General features: G+C 37.8%; 1 protein-coding gene across 1 annotated transcript in view; it reads right to left on the reverse strand.

The window, feature by feature from the left end:
- Positions 1–20,265, reverse strand: part of IDO2 (indoleamine 2,3-dioxygenase 2) — a 79,009-nt gene extending 58,744 nt beyond the window's left edge. The window contains exon 1 of the mRNA XM_058720590.1: positions 19,886–20,265. Coding sequence (XP_058576573.1) covers positions 19,886–19,984 — 99 coding nt within the window. The 5' untranslated portion in view covers positions 19,985–20,265. The remainder of the gene's footprint in view (positions 1–19,885) is intronic.
- Between the last annotated feature and the right edge of the window lie 4,994 nt (positions 20,266–25,259).

Genomic DNA, 25,259 nt, shown 5'->3' on the forward strand with positions numbered 1-25,259 from the left:
AAGTTCAAAATGGATGGAAGACCTAAATGTAAGACAGGAAGCCATCAAAATCCTCTAGGAGAAAGCAGGCAAAAACCTCTTTCACCTTGGCCACAGAAACTTCTTACTCATCACGTCACTGGAAGCAAAGGAAACAAAAGCAAAATAAAAACTTTAATAATAAAAAAGCTCCCAAAAAACAAGAGTCCAGGTCCAAAACAAACAAACAAACCTGTGAAGAAATGGGCAAAAGACATGAAAAGACACTTCTCCAAAGAAGACATCTAGATGGCAAACCGACGCATGAAAAAGTGCTCAACATCACTCATCATCAGGGAAATACAAAATTAAAGCCCCAATGAGATACCACCTCATACCAGTCAGACTGGCTAAAATTAACAACTCAGGCAACAACAGGTGTTGGCAAGATGTGGAGAAGGAGGAACTCTTCTGCACTGTTGGTAGGAATGCAAACTGGTGCAGTTACTCTGGAAAACAGTACAGAGGTTCCTCAAAAAATTAAAAATAGAACTACCCTATGACCCAGAAATTGTACTACCAGGTATTTATCCAAAGTATAGAAGTGTGCTGTTTCAAAGGGGCACATGCACCCCGATGTTTGTGGAAGAATTGGTATATATATATATATATATATATATATATATATATATATATATAATGGTATATACGGTATAATGGTATATATATTGGTATATATAATGTGTGTGTGTGTGTATATATATATATAGATATATAGATAGATAGATAGATATCCATTATATATATATAATGGATTGACTAGGCAATCAAAAAGAATGAAATCTTGCCATTTGCAACTACGTGGATGGAACTAGAGGGTATTATGCTAAGCCAAATTAGTCAGAGAAAGACAAATATTATATGACTTCAGTCATATGAGGAATTTAAGACACAAAACAGATGAACATAAGGGAAGGGAAGCAAAAATAATATAAAAACAAGGAAGGGGACAAAACATAAGACACTCTTAAATACAGGGAACAAATTGAGGGTTGCTGGAGGGGTTGTGGGTGGACAGATGGGATAAATGGAAGGAGCATTAAGTAAGAGACACTAGTTGAGATGAGCATTGGGTGTTACACATAGGGGATAAATCACTGGAATCTACTCCTGAAATCATTATTTTACTATATGCTAACTAACTTAGATTTAAATAGATAGATAGATACAGTACATAGGTAGATTAATAAACAAATACATAAATAAGAAAGTTAAAGGAATATTTTCCCCATTGAAAAAAATTAAGAAGTCACTCATGTATATCAGTCTCCTATATATATGGCATAGAGAATTAGGTCAGGGTCATGGAAGCAGGGTTCAAATTTTAGTGCGTTGAGGAAATGAGAACATAGAGACCAAAAGTGTAAATTACTGTTGTTAGGAGAGTCAAGGGCATTAGCACGCAGGCATTTTGGGTCTGACAGCTATCTCAATTTTCAAATGAGAACGTTGAGCACTTTAGTCTCATATTGCAAAAGAAAGAGATTGAAGATAAATGACAGACAGGAGTAATTGCAGGCAAAATGTCACAAAGGAAGGGGAGAAGGGGAGTAGGAGCCCAAATGGAGCATCTGGTTTTGGAGTGATAGAAGGAGAAACTCTGGAATTTGAGGGAATTTGCTTTTTATGAATTTAATTTCTCACCAAATGGTAGTGAAAAATCAGGTTCTATGACTTGAAAAAAGGGGTTGGTGTTAAATTAATTATGGGGGGGAGAAGGAACAGGAAATTAAACATAAAAATACAAACACAAACGATACAACATGTTACTATGTATTATTTTATGTATATTACCCTATATTAAAATAATTTATAAGACCCAGCCCAGTTTGGAAACTGTAAGTTTGGAGAGGTATAGAACTGTAAGCTGTGTTCTTGTCTGATACATAAATGTTTCACATTATTTCCACTCTGGGGAAATAAGGAAATACTTTTCTTTTTATATTTGTGTGTTTAGAATGACCTTTTCTGGTCAGAAAGTGTCCATCTCTCTGTGGGCTTTCTATTTGTTTTAACTTCCTCACCCCCTTACTCTTTTGGGGTTGAAGATAGTCCTTTTTTTTACTGGTACCATCTATTATTATCATTTCCAGCATAATTATGTAAGCATATAATTCTGGGTTTAATTTAATATGTAACACACATAGTGATTACATAAAGTAATACCCATAAGAGCTGTAATTTCTTACTTGGCCAAGAGATTCACATTTAAGTGTTAGCATTTCCACTTCAGTGAAATCTTACCATATCAAAAAATGTTGGGAGGAGGGATTCCCTTTGGTGTTTGGTCCTCTACTTAGGAAATACCTGTTGCAGTTCGAGTTTATCTTACATTATTCATCTTCATATTTTGGAGAGCATGAGGTTTGAATTCATTAATATACATAGAGGTTAACTAAAGTTCTTGATCCAACAAGAATTATAAAATTGATGAGATCCATCGTTCTTCATCATGGAGTTGATGGTATCATGAGTTATTGTTACTCCTACTCTGCCCCCCCTCCTTTTTCTCCATCCCTCTCCTCCAAGGATAAAGAAATGATAGATTTTCTGTTGTACATTTAACTCTTACTTTAATTAAGTCTAGGTGCTGTACCAGGAATGCTAGGTTTCTACCTATCTTTCAATTTAAAGCACTGGTTTTTAAAAACAGTTTCAAAGGATGAGAACTTATGTACTTTGATTTTTTGAAGAATCAGTGGTAGGAGCAGTGAAGAAAATTTCATGGAATACATTTCTGAAGTAGCACATTTCTGAAATTATAAGTAAGTTGATTCAGGTTCTCATCCTTCGCTGTACACAAGCAGATAGAAATGCCTCTGTTACATAAGCGAGAAAAGATGTATACTTATTAAACCTTTTACAAATACTCAGCATACAAACTTGCATTTGAGCTTGCTGGTGTTTTCTCGTTGTTGCTAATGTGTGTTCTCTCTCAAGGTTTCTAATGTGTGCTGTGAATAATTCAAGAAGACCAGTTTCTTTTGGATTCCTTATTTTATTGACCTAATTATATATTACTTAAGTACATTCTAACACTGCAAATATTACTATAAATGGGTCAAAGTAAATTTGGTCTTCTAAAAATATGTCCTGTGCTTTTAAGTTCCATAAATATAAAGTACCTTCATTTTCATAAAGACTCAGTATCATTTGTAAACCAGAAGTGTTTTATTTTTTCTTGTGCTAACAATGCTATAAGAAGGACAACTAAAGGAGGTTTTTTTCTGTTTTAAAATATACAGTTATTAGATTTTGAGCTACATTAAAAATAAACTATGGTTTCAAACTGGAATAAATAAAATTAAATAAATAAATAAATAAATAAATAAATAAATAAATAAATCTATCTTGTATGGTATTCCAGTATTCCATTAATAGATATTACTAATTGTTTTTAATTTTTCAGTATTAACAAATCTGAAACAGTCACCCATATACATGTATTTTTGGATGTTTTCTTCTTATTAGGACAAATTTATAAAAGTGGATTGGCTTGATTAAAGATTCTGCATGTGGAAAAGTTGAAAACTACTTTTTGATTTTCTCACAGAAAAATAACATGAATTCATAATTGCAATTATAGTATGTGATATATAATGGGAGTGCCAGCTTATTTATGATTCTAGGAACACTGAGCATTACCAAACTTTTTTTTTGTTTTGTTATGCTTTTAACATAAGAAATGTATTATATTGCTGCATTAAAATTCTATAATTGTTTTAATATTTAATGAACTTATTAAAATAACTTCCCAGGAAATATACCTCTTTTAGAAATGATGATTAAAAATAATATAATCAATGTTTATGTCAAAAGAGCCAAAAAAGAAAAATTTATAAGATAGAAAGTAAAAGTACCCTAATTCTCATCCTCCCATCTAGTAATGACAAACCCTGCAAATTTCTTGTGTGGTTTTCCAGAAATTGTATATCCTATCATAATATTGTATACATTTACAATTTCATGATTATTAACAAGTTTGAGTATCTTTCCATATGTTTGATCATTGCATTTTGTGCATGCATGTGAAATAGCCATTCACAAAAGAGTAGTCAAATGAACCAATATTTTCATTTATGTCATTGGGTTTTACATTATGTTTAGAAAGTTCTTCCCATCTAACAATATTTCCTTTAGGCTCTTTCTAGTTATCGTTGATGCTTACATCTTGACTCTATCTACATTTGTGTATTATGTGTTATGGGTTAGAACATAGTATCTCATTTCCATCTCGAAATAGAGCCCAAAGATGTTGGATGAATTTCTACTTTCCTGAGGTCACACATCCTGTCAGTGGCTGGGTCAAACCTCTTCTGATTCAGAGTTCAGTGTACTTAATACCTCCTCAGTGTAAACACATAGAGAATAGCAGGCAGGGGGATGGGTGCGACTGGGTAGAAATTCGAAAGAAACTTTGCTTGTGTTTCTTCCCCTTTTCCCAATAATTAGATGATCCAGAAGTGGGAAGGCCAAAAATGATTAAATCTCTGGCCTTCCTTCCTTTATGAAGCCCCATTTCCTATTTTATGTTATTCTTTTGCTAGACTTTCACATCTGTCACAGTATAATTTTCAAAAAGTTAAAAATTTACTCATATAAATATAGAATGTATGTCCAAAATATATTTGGTTCATCAATAAAGAAATCAGCAAGATGGTAAAGTTGCTTCAAAAACACTTGTTAAACTAGGTATTTACAGAGTTTTTTTTTTAAAAGGACATGAAATCAAATCACTATGTTTAATAATAACCATAATCCAGTTAATGTCCTATAAGGCAGTACAAACATTACTTTAAGGATATATCTTATACTCACCAGAATTCAATAGAAACTTCTTTTGTACAAACATTTTCAAATTGATATGTAACTTTACAGACTGGGCCATAATCAGTAGTATGTAGCATATCAAACAAAAGGACATTCCTTGGATGATTACATAATACTTAGGTGAGACTGTTAGAGCTCCAGGATGGTATTAAATGAATACACAGCCATCCTTTTGCTTCATTATGAATAATTTTTCTTAACACATTTATAATGTGAAATAGAATAGGCTTTTAAAATAAACCCTTTTATAGAAATGATAAAATCTTTGTTAGACTAGCACTTTGGTTAACTAAAATTAAGAAAATAACACAGAAAGTTTAAAAATAAAAGTCTGAGTAGAAATAAACCAGGAAAATATCAACAAAGTTAGGTGACAATATTACTGTAAAAATTAGAATGTAAACTATCAGACAGATTAGAATTTAAAGCAGATGGTCTTAAGTGAAATAAAAGATTTAAGTTTCAATGGAAAGAAACTCACATGAGTAAACTCACTTCAGTAAAGTGAAGTGAGGTGAAAGAAAGACCAGATGGCTTTGAAGAGATAGGTGGGCAGTGTGAGGGGCCTCATAGGCTACATTAAAATATTTGGTTTTGTTCTAAAGAGCAGTGAGAGTTTTAAAGAGAAGAATGATGTGGTTGGATTTTTGTTTCAAAAAGTCATTCTGACTGCTGTGCAGAGTGTTATACAGCTGGGCAAAAATGGAAATGAGACAAGGTAGAAGGTGTTGGGGGGGGAGGGAGTGGGAGGCAGGGAGAACCCAGAGGGAAACAGGGGGAAATAATGGTGGATTATAGTAGGGTGGATAGCTAGGAGATACGTTTCAGAGATAAAGCTGAATCCACTCATCCTCAAATGAATTATTTGTGAATAGTAAATATTATTATGAGACTCAGGTGAGAAAAATGTAGTTAAGATCAATACAGGCCAAGTACCAAGCAAATACTTACTAAATAGTAATTACTACTATTATATTATTATTATATATTATAAAGGGGTTATAATAAGAAATAAGAAAAACTCAACTCTTAATGAATATAGGAGAATGGTATAAATGTATTTTGTTAATACATTTGAAAATCTGAATTCAATCACCATTTGGAAAACTGTAAAAGATAATTTTCTAAATCTAGAAGTGTAGAAAAAATGGAAAATGTAATTAAAAACTTACTACTTAAAATTTCTTCAGTCTTGAGAATTGTAATATATTTTCTGTTCCAGAGCATATTAAAAATGAGACAGCATTGGGGTGCCTGTGTTGTTCAGTTTGTAGAGCAACTGACTTTGGTTGGGGTCATGATCTCACAGTTTGTGAGTTTCAAGCCCCGTGTCAGACTCTGTGCTGACAGCTCAGAGCCTGGAGCCTGCTTCAGATTCTATGTGTCTCCCTCTCTCTCTGCCCCTCCCCCATTCATGCTCTGCCTCTCTCTGTCTCAGAAATAAATAAACATTAAAAATTTTTTTTTAAAATGAGACAGGATCAAATGCATCTTTTTTTTCTTAATCTTTTAAATGTTTACTTATTTTTGAGAGAAAGACAAAGCATGAGGGGGGGAGGGACAGAGAGACAGGGAGACACAGAATCTGAAGCAGGCTCCAGGCTCTGAGCTGTCAGCACAGAGCCTGACATGGGGCTCGAACTCACTGACCATGAGATCCTGACCTAAGCTGAAGTCAGATGCTCAACCGACTGAGCCACCCAGGTGCCCCACATGTAGTGCCTCTTATGAAGATAATATAACCTCAGGAGTTGTCCTTGAAAGAATAACACTACTGTTATTTATGAATACAAAAAGGATAATCCTTAAAAAAAATATTATCAAATTGATTCAATAGTATGTTACAAGACCAATCAATTTTGAGCACTGCTGTAAGTATATTTTAACATTAGAAAATTATTATGCAAGGGGCGCCTGGGTATCTCAGTCGGTTAAGCATCCTACTTCAGCTCAGGTCATGATCTCACCGTTTGTGAGTTCAAGCCTCACATAAGGCTCTGAGCCTGGAGCCTGCTTCAGATTCTGTGTCTCCCTCTCTCTCCTCCATTCCCCTGCTCACGTTGTGTCTCTCTCTCAAAATAAATAAACATTAAAAAAAATTTTTTAATAAAATAAAAGAAAATTATTATGCATGGAATTAGGAAAACCTAGAAAAATAATATAGAAGATGTTTGGAGAGAATATTTTCATAAGCTGCTGGAAGATAAATCAAAGTATAAGTAAATGATGGCTAAAATGCCTTCTAAGGAAATGGTACTTAACAATAACTATTTTCTTTTCTTTTCTTTTTCTTTCTTTTTCCCCCCACTTTGAGGACAGATAGATTTGAGACTAAAGCTGAGTAGCTATGGATAGCAGCTACCATAGAAAGCAGTTTACCTTCTCTGGCCCCTCTCTCCACCTAGAAAGGGAGCATATTCATTTCCCATAATCAACAATAGCTAAATAATACAGACTATAGCTTTTAATTGGCACTAAGCTAATTAGTCATCTAGAGTCCTTAAATCTTTTGTTTTGGTCTCCTATTGTATTCTAAGCATCTACCTAAGTGCCCTTAAATGTAAAAAGTAGTGACAAAATACTCACTAAATTGAAACAAGGAATAAAATACTAGCAAAAAAAAAAATGAGAGAATAGTAAATCCAGAGAGTCATTAATTTGACACTAGAGAGCACAAATGGTTGGAGGTTAGAAAGAATGATGAGAAAGGGTTCTAACTTAGCTAATGCTGACAAGTTATTTTCAGGAACAAGATAGTGAATTTTTGGCAAATGGTTTGGTTTGAATTAAAATATCAAGCGTGGAATAGACACAAAAGTTTTACATATCAGTTTTATTAATAGTGAGAGGAAATTGAAATTGACCAATATGTCCAATGTTGTTTAAATTTCAGTGTTATATCATGCAAATGGAATCTGATGCAACCATTAAAATTATATTATTAAGCATAACTAATTTTTAAAATTTTTGATATTTATCTAATATGCTTCTATTAATTTTATTAATAAAATAACAACACTTAGAATATATTTTTCATAAAATCTTTTATTTGGGCTAATGATAAACCACCATACTTCAGTAGTTCCCCAATTCCTAAAGATTAATAATATATAAACAGTAAAAATAAATGTAAAGTAAAATATCAAACATTGGATTGTCAATTTATGGGACTTATTAACCTGAGTATATAATTGAAAGATTTGATCAATAATAAAGCCATAAGATATTAGTAAAAGTAGTTGGAAGATATTCAGGGTAATCATGTTTCAAAATCAAATTAAGACACAGTTTGCTAAATATTGGCATAATTATTGTATGAAATGAGATTAAATATTCTATTTCAAATTGGCCATGATTTAGAAATTCTGGGCTACCTAGGAAAAAGATGGCGGCATAGGAGGACGCTAGGCTCACCATGTCCTGCTGATCACTTAGATTCCATCTACACCTGCCTAAATAACCCAGAAAACCACCAGAAGACTAGCAGAACAGATTCTCCGGAGCCAAGCGCAGACAAGAGGCCCACAGAAGAGGGTAGGAAGGGCGGAGAGGCTGTGCGCACTACACAGACTGGCAGGAGGGAGCCAGGGCAGAGGGGCAGCCCTACGGCAAAGCAGAGCCTCTGAGTCTGGCTTGCAAAAGTGAAGGTGGTCAGAGGGAGTGTGTTCGGACAGCAAGCGGGACTTAACATCTGGGAAGTTATAAGTTAACAGCTCTGCTCGGAGAGCGGGAAGGCTGGAGGACAATGGGAGAGAGAGTTGTTGAGTCCTGGATGACAGTGCACAGCTTGGCAGGGAACAAAGGCGCTCACCAGCGCCATCTCCCTCGCCCATCCACCAGCCAAAATCCCAAAGGGAACCAATTTATGTCAGAGAACTTACTTGCACCGCACAAACACCCAACGCTGTGCTTCTGCGGATCTATCCCTCTGGCAGTGGCGGGTCTGACTCCCTCCCGGTGACGCAGGGCCCCTCCCAAAGCAGATCACCAAAGGATAAGCAAGCTGAGCCTGCCCGTCCTGCCCCCATGCACCTTGCCGATCCACCCCAGCTAATACACCAGATCCCCAGCACCACAAGCCTGGCAGTGTGCAAGTAGCCCAGACAGGCCACGCCACCCCACAGTGAATCCCGCCCCTAGGAGAGGGGAAGAGAAGGTACACACCAGTCTGACGGTGGCCCCAGTGGTGGGCTGAGGCAGACATCAGGTCTGACTGTGGCCTGGCCCACCAACTCAAGTTATTCAAGACTGCACAGGGGAAGTGCCCCGCAGTTCCACACCACTCCAGGGACTATCCAACATGACAAAACAGAAGAATTCCCCTCAAAAGAATCTCCAGGAAATAACGACAGCTAACGAACTGATCAAAAAGGATTTAAAAAATATAACAGAAAGTGAATTTAGAATAATAGTCATAAAATTAATCACTGGGCTTGAAAACAGAATAGAGGACAGCAGAGAATCTATTGCTACAGAGATCAAGGGACTAAGGAACAGCCAGGAGGAGCTAAAAAATGCTATAAATGAGCTGCAAAATAAAATGGAAACGACCACGGCTGGGATTGAAGAGGCAGAGGAGAGAATAGGGGAACTAGAAGATAAAATTATGGAAAAAAGAGGAAGCTGAGAAAAAGAGAGATTAAAAGATCCAGGAGTATGGAGGGGAAAATTAGAAAATTAAGTGATGCACTAAAAAGAAATAATATACGCATAATTGGTATTCCAGATGAGGAAGAGAGAGGGAAATGTGCTGAAGGTGTACTTGAAGAATTCATAACTGAGAACTTCCCTGATCTGGGGAAGGAAAAAGGCATTGAAATCCAAGAGGCACAGAGAACTCCGTTCAGACATAACTTGAATTGATCTTCTGCACGACATATCATAGTAAAACTGGCAAAATACAAGGATAAAGAGAAAATTCTGAAAGCAGTTAGGGATAAACGTGCCCTAACATATAAAGGGAGACCGATAAGACTCATGACGGATCTCTCTACTGAAACTTGGCAGGCCAGAAAGGAATGGCAGGAAATCTTCAACATGATAAACAGAAAAAATATGCAGCCGAGAATCCTTTATCCAGCAAGTCTGTCATTTAGAATAGAAGGAGAGATAAAGGTCTTCCCAAACAAACAAAAACTGAAGGAATTCGTCACCACTAAACCAGCCCTCCAAGAGATCCTAAGGGGGATCCTATGAGACAAAGTACCAGAGACATCACTACAAACATGAAACCAATGGACATCACAATGACTCTAAACCCATATCTTTCTATAATAACACTAAACGTAAATGGACTAAATGCACCAACCAAAAGACATAGGGTATCAGAATGGATACAAAAATAAGACCCATCTATTTGCTGTCTACAAGAGACTAATTTTAGACCTGAGGACACCTTCAGATTGAAAGTGAGGGAATGGAGAACTATCTATCATGCTACTGGAAGTCAAAAGAAAGCTGGAGTTGCCATACTTATATCACACAAACTCGACTTTAAATTAAAGGCTGTAACAAGAGATGAAGAAGGGCATTATATAATAATTACAGGGTCTATCCATCAGGAAGAGCTAACAATTATGAAAGTCTATGCGCCGAATACAGGAACCCCCAAATATATAAAACACTTCCTCACAAACATAAGCAACCTTATTGATAAGAATGTGGTAATTGTAGGGGACTTTAACACCCCACTTACAACAATGGATAGATCATCTAGACACACGGTCAATAAAGAAACAAGGGCCCTGAATGATACATTGGATCAGATGGACTTGACAGATATATTTAGAACTCTGCAGCCCAGAGCAACAGAATATACTTTCTTCTCGAGTGCACATGGAACATTCTCCAAGATAGATCACATACCGGGTCACAAAACAGCCCTTCCTAAGTATACAAGAATTGAAATCATACCATGCATACTTTCAGACCACAATGCTATGAAGCTTGAAATCAACCACAGGAAAAAGTCTGGAAAACCTCCAAAAACATGAGGTTAAAGAACACTCTACTAAAGAATGAATGGGTCAACCAGGCAATTAGAGAAGAAATTAAAAAATATATGGAAACAAACGGAAATGAAAATACAACAATCCAAATGCTTTGGGACGCAGCGAAGGCAGTCCCGAGAGGAAAATACATCGCAATCCAGGCCTATCTCAAGAAACAAGAAAAATCCCAAATTCAAAATCTAACAGCACACCTAAAGGAAATAGAAGTGGAACAGCAAAGGCAGCCTAAACCCAGCAGAAGAAGAGAAATCATAAAGATCAGAGCAGAAATAAACAATATAGAATCTAAAAAAACTGTAGAGCAGATCAACGAAACCAAGAGTTGGTTTTTTGAAAAAATAAACAAAATTGACAAACCTCTAGCCAGGCTTCTCAAAAAGAAAAGGGAGATGACCCAAATAGATAAAATCATGAATGAAAATGGAATTATTACAACCAATCCCTCAGAGATACAAACAATTATCAGGGAATACTATGAAAAATTATATGCCAACAAATTGGACAACCTGGAAGAAATGGACAAATTCCTAAACACCCACACTCTTCCAAAACTCAATCAGGAGGAAATAGAAAGCTTGAACAGACCCATAACCAGTGAAGAAATTGAATCGGTTATCAAAAATCTCCCAACAAATAAGAGTCCAGGACCAGATGGCTTCCCAGGGGAGTTCTACCAGACGTTTAAAGCAGAGATAATACCTATCCTTCTCAAGCTATTCCAAGAAATAGAAAGGGAAGGAAAACTTCCAGACTCATTCTATGAAGCCAGTATTACTTTGATTCCTAAACCAGACAGAGACCCAGTAAAAAAAGAGAACTACAGGCCAATATCCCTGATGAATATGGATGCAAAAATTCTCAATAAGATACTAGCAAATCGAATTCAACAGCATATAAAAAGAATTATTCACCATGATCAAGTGGGATTCATTCCTGGGATGCAGGGCTGGTTCAGCATTCACAAATCAATCAACGTGATACATCACATTAATAAAAGAAAAGATAAGAACCATATGATCCTTCAATCTATGCAGAAAAAGCATTTGACAAAATTCAGCATCCTTTCTTAATAAAAACCCTTGAGAAAATCGGGATAGAAGGAACATACTTAAACATCATAAGAGCCATTTATGAAAAGCCCACAGCTATCATCATCCTCAATGGGAAAAACAGAGCTTTTTACCTGAGATCGGGAACACGACAGGGATGTCCACTGTGACTGCTGTTGTTTAACATAGTGTTGGAAGTTCTAGCATCAGCAATCAGACAACAAAAGGAAATCAAAGGCATCAAAATTGGCAAAGATGAAGTCAAGCTTTCACTTTTTGCAGATGACATGATATTATACATGGAAAATCAGATGGACTCCACCAAAAGTCTGTTAGAACTGATACATGAATTCAGCAAAGCCGCAGGATTCAAAATCAATGTACACAAATCAGTTGCATTCTTATACACTAATAATGAAGCAACAGAAAAACAAATAAAGAAACTGATCCCATTCACAATCGCACCTAGAAGCATAAAATACCTAGGGATAAATGTAACCAAAGATGTACAAGATCTGTATGCTGAAAACTATAGAAAGCTTATGAAGGAAATTGAAGAAGACATAAAGAAATGGAAAAACATTCCATTCTCATGGATTGGAAGAATAAATATTGTCAAAATGTCAACACTACCCAAAGCTATCTACACATTCAATGCAATCCCAATCAAAATTGCACCAGCATTCTTCTCAAAGCTAGAACAAGCAATCCTAAAATTCATATGGAACCACAAAAGGCCCCGAATAGCCAAAGTAATTTTGAAGAAGAAGACCAAAGCAGGAGGCATCACAATCCCAGACTTTAGCCTCTACTACAAAGCTGTAGTCATCAAGACAGCATGGTATTGGCACAAAAACAGACACATAGACCAATGGAATAGAATAGAAACCCCAGAACTAGACCCACAAACGTATGGCCAACTCATCTTTGACAAAGCAGGAAAGAATATCCAATGGAAAAAAGACAGTCTCTTTAACAAATGGTGCTGGGAGAACTGGACAGCAGCATGCAGAAGATTGAAACTAGACCACTTTCTCACACCATTCACAAAAATAAACTCAAAATGGGTAAAGGACCTGAATGTGAGACAGGAAACCATCGAAACCCTAGAGGAGAAAGCAGGAAAAGACCTCTCTGACCTTAGCCGTAGCAATTTCTTACTTGACACATCCCCAAAGGCAAGGGAGTTAAAAGCAAAAATGAACTACTGGGACCTCATGAAGATAAAAAGCTTCTGCACAGCAAAGGAAACAATCAATAAAACTAAAAGGCAACCAACGGAATGGGAAAAGATATTTGCAAATGACATATCAGACAAAGTGCTAGTATCCAAAATCTATAAAGAGCTCACCCAACTCCACACCCAAAAAACAAATAACCCAGTGAAGAAATGGGCAGAAAACATGAATAGACACTTCTGCAAAGAGGACATTCGGATGGCCAACAGGCACATGAAAAGATGCTCAACGTCGCTCCTCATCAGGGAAATACAAATCAAAACCACACTCAGATAACACCTCACACCAGTCAGAGTGGCCAAAATGAACAAATCAGGAGACTATAGATGCTGGAGAGGATGTGGAGAAACGGGAACCCTCTTGCGCTGTTGGTGGGAATGCAAACTGGTGCAGCCGCTCTGGAAAACAGTGTGGAGCTTCCTCAAAAAATTAAAAATAGATCTACCCTATGACCCAGCAGGAGCACTGCTAGGAATTTACCCAAGGGATACAGGAGTACTGATGCATAAGGGCACTTGTACCCCAATGTTTATAGCAGCACTCTCAACAATAGCCCAATTATGGAAAGAGCCGAAATGTCCATCAACTGATGAATGGATAAAGAAATTGTGGCTTATATACACAATGGAGTACTACGTGGCAATGAGAAAGAATGAAATATGGCCCTTTGTAGCAACATGGGTGTAACTGGAGAATGTTATGCTAAGTGAAATAAGCCATACAGAGAAAGACAGATACCATATGTTTTCCCTCTTATGTGGATCCTGAGAAACGTAACAGAAACCCAGGGGGGAGGGACGGGGGAAAAAAAAAGAGGTTAGAGTGGGAGACAGCCAAAGCATAAGAGACTCTTAAAAACTAAGAACAAACTGAGGATTGATGGGGGGTGAGAGGGAAGAGAGGGTGGGTGATGTGTATTGAGGAGGGTACCTTTTGGGATGATCACTGGGTATTGTATGGAAACCAATTTGACAATGAATTTCATATATGGAAAAAAAATAGAAATTCTGGGCTATATGGTCATAACTTATCCTGTTGTCAGTAAGACCATGGCCTAGGCTGGTCTAGAATTGAGTTCTAGACTTAAACCAGAGTGTCAAAATTATAAGGGGCAGTCATATCTAACTTGTATGGATTTCTTACTTTGATCCTTGTAGCATACCCATAAAGGGAAAATAAGGTTCAAAGAGATTAAATATAATTTGTTAGGTTTAAAACTGATAAGAATTTCAGCTGGAATTCAAACTCAAATCAGTATGACTACTGTCAAATCTGTCTATGCCATTAATCAGAATTTGTCTTATTTACTATGCACTATTTCTTAACTAGAATTGTCTTAAGAGAAGAGACATCACAGGGCACCTGGGTGGCTCAGTCAGTTGAGCATCTGACTCTTGATTGAGCCTGCTTAGTGTGGACCCTGCAAAGGATTCTCTCTCTCTCTCCTGTCCCTCCCCCACTCATGCACGTGCACACACTCTCTTTCTTTCTTTTAAAAAAAAAAAGAAGAAGAAGAAGAATATTAAGAAATATCATGAACCCCAAAGAATAACTTCCTGAGGATACAAAGACTTCATTGGAAAAAATGAAGAAAGAAACTGAAATCTGATTTTATGGAAATATCTTTCAATTGTAAATTATCATCACAACATAAAATTTTTGTTTTTTATTTCTAGTCAGAGAATAAAAACACAAAATTGAGTTTTTGAAAAATATGTCCTTGCTCCTCCTCCCTATTTCCTACTGCAAAGGCCACAGTTTCAAAACATGATGGTAGCATAACCATATTTATTTATTTATTTATTTATTTATTTATTTATTTATTTTAATGTTTTTTTATTTGTTTTTGAGACAGACAGAGACAGAGCATGAGCAGGGAAGGGGCAGAGAGAGAGAGAGAGAGACACAGAATCTGAAGTAGGCTCCAGGCTCTGAGCTGTCAGCACAGAGCCCGATGCAGGGCTGGAACTCACAGACTGTGAGATCATGACCTGAGCCGAAGTCACACGCTCAACCGACTGAGACACCCAGGCGCCCCTGTAGCATATCCTTTTAAATTCATGTAGAAGAGGCTCCTTTCCCATGTAGCTCTGGTCATATAATTACTGCCCATACAATGTTTTTTCATATTCTAACTTCCCTCTGACCTCATACCTACAATTTTACAGCAGAGGATTGCCTTTTCTTCAGAATATCAAGGTCATACTGGTGAATATGAGCTAACGTTATGCTGACAAAACTGGTCAGTGATATTTAACTGTCCCTATGACTCATTGATATTTTGATATCTTGGACTCTGCTTTTCATTGTCTTCACCTTCCCATGCTTGTGTGGTCAGATTTGGGAATCTTAGGGCAATTGTAGTTCTGGTTGCTCAGGCCCCTCCCTCCTTCTAACATTCTATCTTTTCATCTCACCCCCCATGGTATATTTAATGTATGCCTCCTCCAAAAGGCAAGAAAGAAAAAAGAGACAGAGAGGGAGACAGAGACAGAGAGAGAGAAAGGAAGGGAGATCTCCTTGGAAACTGAATGTGACCCCATTTGGAAGAAAGGGTCTTTTTTGGTTAATGACTGATTGCAAGATGAAATCATCTTAGATTAGGGTGGTTCCAATAACAAGTGTCCTTATAAGAGAAGACATAGACAAGAGGAAGAAGACACAGCCACAAAGAAGGCCACCTAAAGATGAACCCAAAGATTGGAGTTATTCTGCCATGAAAATGGAATGGCTGGAGCCCCAGGAAGAAGGGAGAGGACAGTGGGGATCCTCCTGTAGAATGATTGGAGGGAAACTGAGCCTGCCAACACCCTGAATTCAGACTTCTACTCTTTAGCTCTCTGCAAGAATACATTTCTATTGTTTTAAGACACCAAAACTGTGGTAATTTTGTTACAGCAGACCTGGGAAACAAATAAATGCCTTGAGCCTCAATTTGAATGAAATTAGCAGATTTGTATTTTCCCATGGCCAATCTTTTCATTCTTTCTTAGGATCCGTCAGCTCATCTCAAGTTGTGTCATGTTTCTCTACAGCAGAGATGTCCTGCGTGAGAAAACTCTAAGTGGTTTCATTGTTTAAATTCCAGTTTCCAGATGACTGTCTTGGTTATTCCTGCTCCTCCTATTTCCTTATCTCTGTCTGCACATTTCTCCTTTGGCTTTACTCACTTTCTTAGTTCCTTAATTTTGGCACAGAAATCCACACCCCATCCAACCTCCCTATCCCCAAACACGTTTTTCTTTATTGATCTACATTAACTATTATGAAATCTGATCACTTTGTCTCTATCACTACTATATCACCATCACTGCCTCAAATCCTCCTTTTTTTTTAAGTTTATTTATTTATTTATTTAGAGAGATAGAACAAGAAAGGGAGGGGCAGAGAAAGAGAGACAGAGAGACGGAGAATCCCAAGTAGGCCCCATATTGTCAGTGTGGAGCCCAATGTGAGGCTCAAACTCACAACCCATGAGATCATGGCCTGAGCTGAAACCAACAGTTGGATGCTTAACCGACTGAGCCACCCAGGTGCCCATAGAGTCTACTGCTTCTATCAAGGACTTTGGATTTCTACAGGAGAGGATATATCTATCTCTTTTTCCTAAGTAGCCACTTGATTGCTATAAAGAATACAGTTCCCAGTGTCCCCATGGCATCATTCCTTGTCTTCTGCTCCATGGCACACTTAAAATTTCCCTCTTTCTTTGTTTTTGCATAAAAATGACTTCCAAGCTCTACTCAGAGCTTCTTGTAGCCATGACACCTATAGCCAGCCTCTCAAGTGTAGGCCCCTGTCTCTAACCTGAACCTGCACTGTCCTCGAAGCATTTTATGATTTTCAAGCACTGAATTATTTAGGTTAGAGATTCGGAATTAACCGTTGGGTTGGGGTTCTGGCATCAGTATTTTTTAAAGTTCCCTGAGTGATTTTGGTGTGCAGTTCAGCAACAGCTGTTTGAACCCACCCTGCACTTAACAGTCTTTTAGGAAAAACATTGAAATGCCTGTTGCATTATATTATTTTCCAGATGTGCGAAATCTAAACTCAAGCCTGACATTGGAGATCTTAGTTCCACACCAATCTGATCTCCATCTATCGTGTACATAGACTCCTGTTTTTCTGCCAAACTGATTTCCTTGTATTGTTTATATCTAAGGAAAAATTACTTCCCACCTCTCCCCACCCAAACACACATACACATGCATGGGACCCATGATCTGGCAAAGGATTTTTGTGGCATATTTATGGACACGGGTCTGACAGGTATACATTTTCTACACTGAAACGTTAGACCCTGGAAATGTTTGAGAGTGGATACAAACAGTGGGGTAAAGCACTGAAAACTAACCTAGGCCCCTCCCCTAAAGTCACAATATTTGCTTGTTTATTCATTAGCTTGACTGTTTTCTGGAGAAATACTTTGAAGTAAATATTTATAGAAGCAACCAAGCTTGCTGAAAGAGCATCTTTGGGCCAGAGGGCATGAAGGAACAGTTCTCCCATCACTTGCCTTTATACTAAAGGAAAGAAAAACTTATTTGAGCCGTTGACAATGTCAGTGACAGACATTTCCTAATTTGTGATCAGTATCAACACTGCTAGCTGACTGATGCAACCTGTGACAGAACCCCTCCTAATGAAGCAACTACAGGGCAGATTCTCATGAAAACTTCCTCTCTCGCCTCTTCCCAGAAGCAGAGTGGTTTAAAATTTCACACCAATGAGAGCAAATGAAAATAAAACTGAAATACAGAATCACTTTTCATAAATCTAGCATAGGACTATTATAAAGTTGGCCCAGTTTGTCAGGGAATTTTTTATAATGAGCTCAGCAATGGAAATTTCTCCTAAGGGATAGCCATTAACCAAATCACAAGACAGACATGATCTGGCTCAGAACCAATCACAAGCACTTGAAACTTTTATTGTTTCTCATCTAGAGTTCTTATTTATATATAAAAAAGGAAACAAAGAGGGGAGCTCAATCATTATGGCTCTATAAAGTTATATACTTTATATTATTATTTTTCCTCTGCTCAGTGTAAATATTTAACCTCAATAAGAATGTGTTAACCTATTGGCTTTTCTTTCCTTGTGAACCAGGGACAATGGGAATATTCCCAAATCAAGTTTTACACACAGAGTGAGCACTAGAATGAGAGTTCGAAGAACTGCTTCTATTCCTTACGCTGGATTTATTAAAGTGTCTCATCCTCCACAACAATCCAGGGGGAGTGGCATCAGATCTTCACCTACTACATGTGAAAACTGGGGTCAGGCAATGCTTGTGATTTGTACAGGGGTACAAGATTTAGTAAGTGCAAGTCAGAGTGACTGACATGTTCTGGTTTGCCCAGGACTTTCTTGCTTTAGCCCTGAAAGCCTCACGTCTTGACAACCCTTTCAGTCCCTGGCAAATACAGATCCACAGTCACCCTAGTTGCAGTCAGAGATTGCAATCTATACACTGGGCTACAACCCTATTCTCCATAACATCCTGAAGTCATTACTTCTAATGCTCAAGTTACTTGCAGATCTGTGACTTGTTCTCTCAACTAACAGCTCTACAGAGAGCTTTTGGGAAGAGTGAATAGATGATATCTTCATCTATATTCTTCTAATAACAATCAAAAATAAATAAGCATTAGAATAGGTATTCAATAAAAGTTCATTGAATTACAGAGTATTCTTTAATTGTAGTTAAAGATGAATTAGGCCTACAGGGAAGGTGTAGAATTGGATCTATTAAGTCATCACAAAAGCTGCAGTATTGGACCCCTAGATTCTCACCCGAGTAGTTTGGGCCCTTATCAATGATGTAGTAGAAAAAAGATGTTAGCAGTGCTGAGTATTAGTTCAGCTTTTGACACTAAAATGACTTTGGCAAGCCACTTCCTGTGCACTTCAGCCAGCTGAAATATAAAAGCAGGAAGGTGGGACCAGGTGACTTCTAAGAACTCTTACAGTCTTAGCATAATAGGCTTTGAGCCACAAAGAGTAAACAATGGTAAGGGTTCACTGATGGGGCCCCTGGGTGGTTCAGTTGGCTAAGTGTCTGACTCCAGCTCAGGTCATGATCTCACAGTTTGTGGGTTCAAGCTCCGTATCTGTGCTGACAGCTCGGAGCCTGGAGCCTGCTTCAGATTCTGTGTCTCCCTCTTTCTCTCTCTGTCCCTCCCCCACCACATTCTATCTCGCTCTCTCAAAAATAAACATTAAAAAAAATGAGTTAACTGATGAAACAGAATTGGATTATAAGCTGTGCCTTCAATAGAATTCAAAAATAGGTATTGTTAGTTCTCACGGGTTTCTTTCTCTTCTCAGCAATGTCTGTGAATATCTAACTCTTCCTACCAACATCGAAAGTACCCATGGTCTTTTGTGTTCTTTCTGCACTCCTACTAGCAAGTGAAGATAAACTGATTTGCTCCCTTACTTGATCTCTAAGTTCTGTCTTTTCCTTGGTAACCCAGATTTGCTAATAAGTTTACTGGACTGATTGACAATCTATTAAAAATAACCGGCATTAAAACATTCCATTTGAACATTCCTGTGCTGTATGTAGCTGTCACTTTTCTCTTTTCATAATTCCATGTTGATTTATTTGTAACATCTTTCTCAGGTATTTATATTGCATCTCCCCTAATGACCACATAAATTAAGCAGATAAAAGAGAGAACAAATCAGCATCATGAGAAACCTATTCTGTCCTGGTCCAAGGTTCTATACTTACCAAAGGATTTGGCAGAAGAAAGCCATACTCTTCAGAAATATGAAATCTTCCTAAAGATAATAATGGTATTGTCTTCAAATTCTGACTTTGAAGTTCCATAATTTTGTCTGAAGTATCTGCACTAAAGCCAGTCCTGAGTGACAACGATTCCAAATATACCAAAGACCCAGGTTGAGGGAGCTTCAGGATGGCATCTTCTTGCTGCAATTCTGCAGTGTCTCAGCAACAGAGGAGAACCTTGGTCTGAGGTTGAATTCCAGAATGCCATAAACTTTCTCTGACACAAGGTTGAGCAAACAATTAGAGACTGCTGACTAAAACAAACAGGCAAACAGAATCACAAAAGAAAAAAAATATCTCCTTTCTTTTTACACACATGTAGTAAGAGAAAATTGGTTTTAAGATTGGTTTTAAGTCCAAAGACAATTTGTTCTCCTTTGGAAAAGGGGAAATGAGCTAGTACTTTGGTTATGGCTGATTCCAAATATCCTGACAGTAATCTTGTCCAAAATGAATTTTGACAACAGGGTCTTTATCCCAAAGGAGTGAATGATTAAAACTGGAAGTGAGTCACCTTTAGACAGATATTTCAGTGGTTGGTGGTGACTGGAGATCAGAGGAAGACTCTAAATACATATCAGAACCTCAGAGGGGGTCTGAACAACATATTCTAAACAACTGCTTTGATTTACTTTAAGAAATAACATTTAATCATTTTTTGAAATCTTTAGCCACAATAAGGAAGACATATATATTTTTAACAAATGAAGTAGTGGATATTAATAAACTTAGGAGTCTGAACAGATTATATGATTGAACCCTCTACCTTTATCAACCATCTTTTGAGAAACTTCTACTAAAATGGGTGACTTTACCTATGAAGGAACTACTACTTTTACTGATTTTACAGAGTAGTAAACTGAGGAACACCATATAGATAATCCTGTCTATTGTCACTCCACTAATTATTGGCAGAGTGAGGACTAGAGCTGAGGTATCTTAAAATTTTTTTTAACGTTTTTTATTTATTTTTGAGACAGAGAGAGAGACAGAGCATGAACGGGGGAGGGGCAGAGAGAGAGGGAGACACAGAATCAGAAGCAGGCTCCAGGCTCTGAGCCATCAGCCCAGAGCCCGACGCGGGGCTCATACTCATGGACCGCAAGATTGTGACCTGAGCTGAAGTAGGATGCTTAACCGACTGAGCCACCCAGGCACCCCTAGAGCTGAGGTATCTTGATTTCCAAGCCATTGCTGTGTTCCCTAGATCAGGCTGCCAGGCTGTCTGTCAAAAGTGCTCTTACAGTTTGTTTGTTTTTTGAGAAAGAGAGAGAGAGAGAGGGAGAGAAGGAGAGAGAGAGACAGACAGCATGTGCACACACGTGTGCTCTCTAACAGGGGAGGGACAGAGAGAGAGAAGAAGAGAACATTTTTTTTTAAAAAGGTGTTTATTTATTTACTGTGAGAGAGAGAGAGAGAAGTGCAGAAAGAGAGGGAGAGAGAATCCCAAGCACGCCCCACACTCAGGATAGAGCCTGACTGAGGGCTCAATCTCACGATCATGAGATCATGACCTGAACTGAAATCAAGAGTTGGATGCTTAACCAAGTGAACCACCAGGTGCTCCTATAGTTTGAATTTTCTTTACTATGGAGCCAGGTTATAAGTTCCAGTCCATAGATCTGCAGTATGGAAATTCTGAAGACTCTACCTTTTGCCAAATGGACCCTAAACTTAGGTCAAAAGTTGTAGACAAATTGATTTGGAAGCTAATTTATCTGAACACATCTTCTTCCCTTTCTCTATGATAAATAGAAAAGCTAAGAGCAGGAAGTTCTCTGATCATTCATTGAACAGTTCCTATGGAAGGTTCAACTTTAAAAGTTGTCTTTCAAAAGTAGCCTAATTGGTCTATGTATCTGTTTTTGTGCCAATACCATACTGTCTTGATGATTACAGTTTTGAAGTACAGGCTAAAGTCTGGGATTATGATGCCTCCAGATTTGGTTTTCTTTTTCAACATTACCTTGCCTATTCAGGGTCTTTTGTGGTTCTATACAAATTTTAGGGTTGATTGTTCTAGCTCTGAGAAGAATGCTGGAGGCAATTTTGATTGGGATTGCACTGAATGTGTAGATTGCTTTGGGTAGTATCAACATTTTATCCATATCTATTCTTCCAATCCATAAGCATGGAAGGTTTTTCCATTTCTTTGTGTCTTTTTCAATTTCTTTCATAAGTTTTCTATAGTTTTAAGCATACAAGTCTTTTACATCTTTGGTAAGGTTTAATTCTAGGTATTTTATGGGTTTTGGTGCAATTGTAAATGGGATCAAATAGAGAACCCAGAAATGGACCCACAAATGTATGGCCGGCTAATCTTTGACAAAACAGGAAAGAGTATCCAGTGGAATTAGGGCAGTATCTTTAGCAAATGGTGCTGTGAGAACTGTACAGCAACATGCAGAATAATGAAACTGGACCACTTTCTTACACAATATACAAAAGTAAACTCAAAATGGGTGAAAGACCTAATGTGAAACAGGAAACCATCAAAACCCTAGGAGAAAGCAGACAACACCCTCTTTCATCTCAACCGCAGCAACTTCTTACTCAACATACCTCCAAAGGCAAGGGAAACAAAAGCAAAAACGAAGTATTGGGACCTCATCAAGATAAAAAGCTTCTGCACAGTGAAGAAAACAACAAGCAAAACTAAAAGGCAACTGACGGAATGGGAGAAAAAGGGTTAGTATCCAAAATCTATAAAGAACTTACCAAACTCAACACCCAAAAAACAAACAATCTGGTGAATAAATGGGCATAAGACATGAATAGACACTTCCTAAGAAGACATCCAAATGGCCAACAGACACATGAAAAGATGCTCAACATCACTCATCATCAGGGAAATACAAATCAAAACCAAACTGAGATGCTACCTCACACCAGTCAGAGTGGCTAAAATTAACAACTCAGGAAACAACACATGTTGGTGAGAAATCCTCTTGCACTGTTGGGGGGCATGAACACTGGTACAGCTACTCTGGAAAACAGTGTGGAGGTTCCTCAAAAAATTAAAAACAGAATTACCCTATGACCCAGCAATAGCCCTACTAAGAATTTACCCAACGGATACAGGAGTGTTGATTCATAGGGGCACATGCATCCCAATGTTTATAGCAGTTCTATCAACAATAGCCAAATTATGGAAAGAGCCCAAATGTTCATCAACTGATGAATGGATGAAGAAGATATGGTTTATATATACAATGGAATATTACTTGGCAATGAGAAAGAATGAAATCTTGATATTTGCAACAATGTGGATGGAACTGGAGGGTATTATGCCAAGTGAAATAAGTCAGTCAGAGAAAGATATCATATGTTTTCACTTATATGTGGAACTTGAGAAACTTAACAGAAGACCATGGGAAAAAGGAAGGGGAATAAAATAGTTTCAAACAGAGAGGGAGGCAAACCATAAGAGATTCTTAAATACAGAGAACAAACAGAGGGTTGAAGGGGGTGGGGGAGGGGAAAATGGGTGATAGATGATGAGGAGGGCACTTGTTGGGATGAGCACTGGGTCTTGTATGTAAGTGATGAATCATAGGAATCTACTCCCGAAACCAAGAGCACACTACGTACACTGTATGCTAGCTAACTTGACGATAAATTTTATTTAGAAAAAAAATTTTTTTAAGTATCCTTATTGATTTATGCTCCATCTGACACCTGAGAGCCATTTTCAGTTATCTACTTTCCCTCAACCCAATATTCAACCAGTCTTGACATTCAGTTCCCTACACCTTCTAAATGCAATTTCTCCAACTTTATACGTTTGCTAATCTTGTTTTCTCTTACAGTTTCAGATGAACAGATGACCCAGTTATTTTTGTTGATGCTAGTCATGTTATTTTTCATCCATTCCCTCTATACCGTCTCAAGAATTTACTATAACATTATAAAAGCATAGAATAATAAAATATCAGAACTGAAAGGAACATTATAGGATAAAAGATCTAGTTCAACACCCTCATTAAATATGTGAAAAGCTTGACATTTATGGGAGTGAAATGACTTATCAACTGTCATCCTTGGGAGTGCACGGGTGGATTGGACTGGAATTCTGACTAGCTGCCTCTCAGCCCAGAATGTCCCACTGTGAAATCAGCTAGGCCTACCTGAGTATGAATCTCTATCACCTACCCATTATGTGGCTTTTTAACAGGTGGCTTAAAATTCTGAGGCTCTGTTTCCACATCTGCAGAAAATAGTAACATTTATCCAAGAGACATTTTGGAATAAATAAATGAGAAACTAGAAATGAAACATTTATCAGACAACAGTAAATGCTATTTTTCTCATGTTTTTTTCACCTCATTCTGGAAATCCTTTTTAAAAACCTTTTCCTGGTTTTCTTTGCTATCATTCTGATTATATCCTTTTCTGTTCCAATCACTGACTCCTTTTTTTTTATATCAGCCCTGATATACAATTTGTACATATTCTCTACTTCAGTGTGCTTATGTATTTCCATTGGATCTTAACCATCAATTCTATATGCCCAGGTTCCCAAATCTGCATATTGTGGGAGGCCGGGCCCGGCGCCAGGCTGAGACCAGGTCAAGCAACGTTCCCTGTTGACTTAGCCAACCTGGTGGTTCCCTCTCCCATTCCCCCACTTTCAAGGGCATACAAAAGCCTGTCAAGGCTGAGAAAGTTAATTCCTGAAGCCTGTGGTCTGCAGGTGTTGGCAGTAATGCTACCTCCCTTTTTCTACCTCGAGTCAGATAGAAACAAACATGGGAATTGTGTTTTGCTAGCAATCTTATCAACAAGGTCTTGTTGTGACCTGTCTAGAAAATTCACAAGAAACACAGAACTAAATGTTTTGGTTGGCAGTGATTATGTGAAACCTGATTATTCTTAGAATGACCTGATCCTTAAGAGTCTTATAAAAGATTGTGTACAGCAACAATAAAGCCGTCACTTGGGCCATCAGCCCAGGGGACCCTCCTATTCCCAAACTTTCTCTTCTCTCTTTTTTCTTGAATTCCCCTACCTTCAGGACCCTGACCTCGGTGTTTGTCGTGCTGATCGTGACAAGTGGCGCCCGAACAGGGACCTGAGACAACAAGGAGGAAAGCGAAAGCGGACCGCGCGGCGTCTAATTCAGGAAGGGGAACTGTGCCAGCAGCACAGATGATGGGAGTAAAACTATGGGACAGAAACAGTCTATGGAACAGGGATATTTTATAACTGCCTTGCAGGCTCTTATGAAGGAGAAGGAAATTAAGGTTTCTCAGTCAGCCCTTAGGGAATTTTTTGACATAGTGCATGATTATTGCCCATGGTTTCCAGACTGGGA

This window comes from Neofelis nebulosa, chromosome 3 (assembly GCF_028018385.1).
Source record: "Neofelis nebulosa isolate mNeoNeb1 chromosome 3, mNeoNeb1.pri, whole genome shotgun sequence".
NCBI lineage: Eukaryota > Metazoa > Chordata > Mammalia > Carnivora > Felidae > Neofelis > Neofelis nebulosa.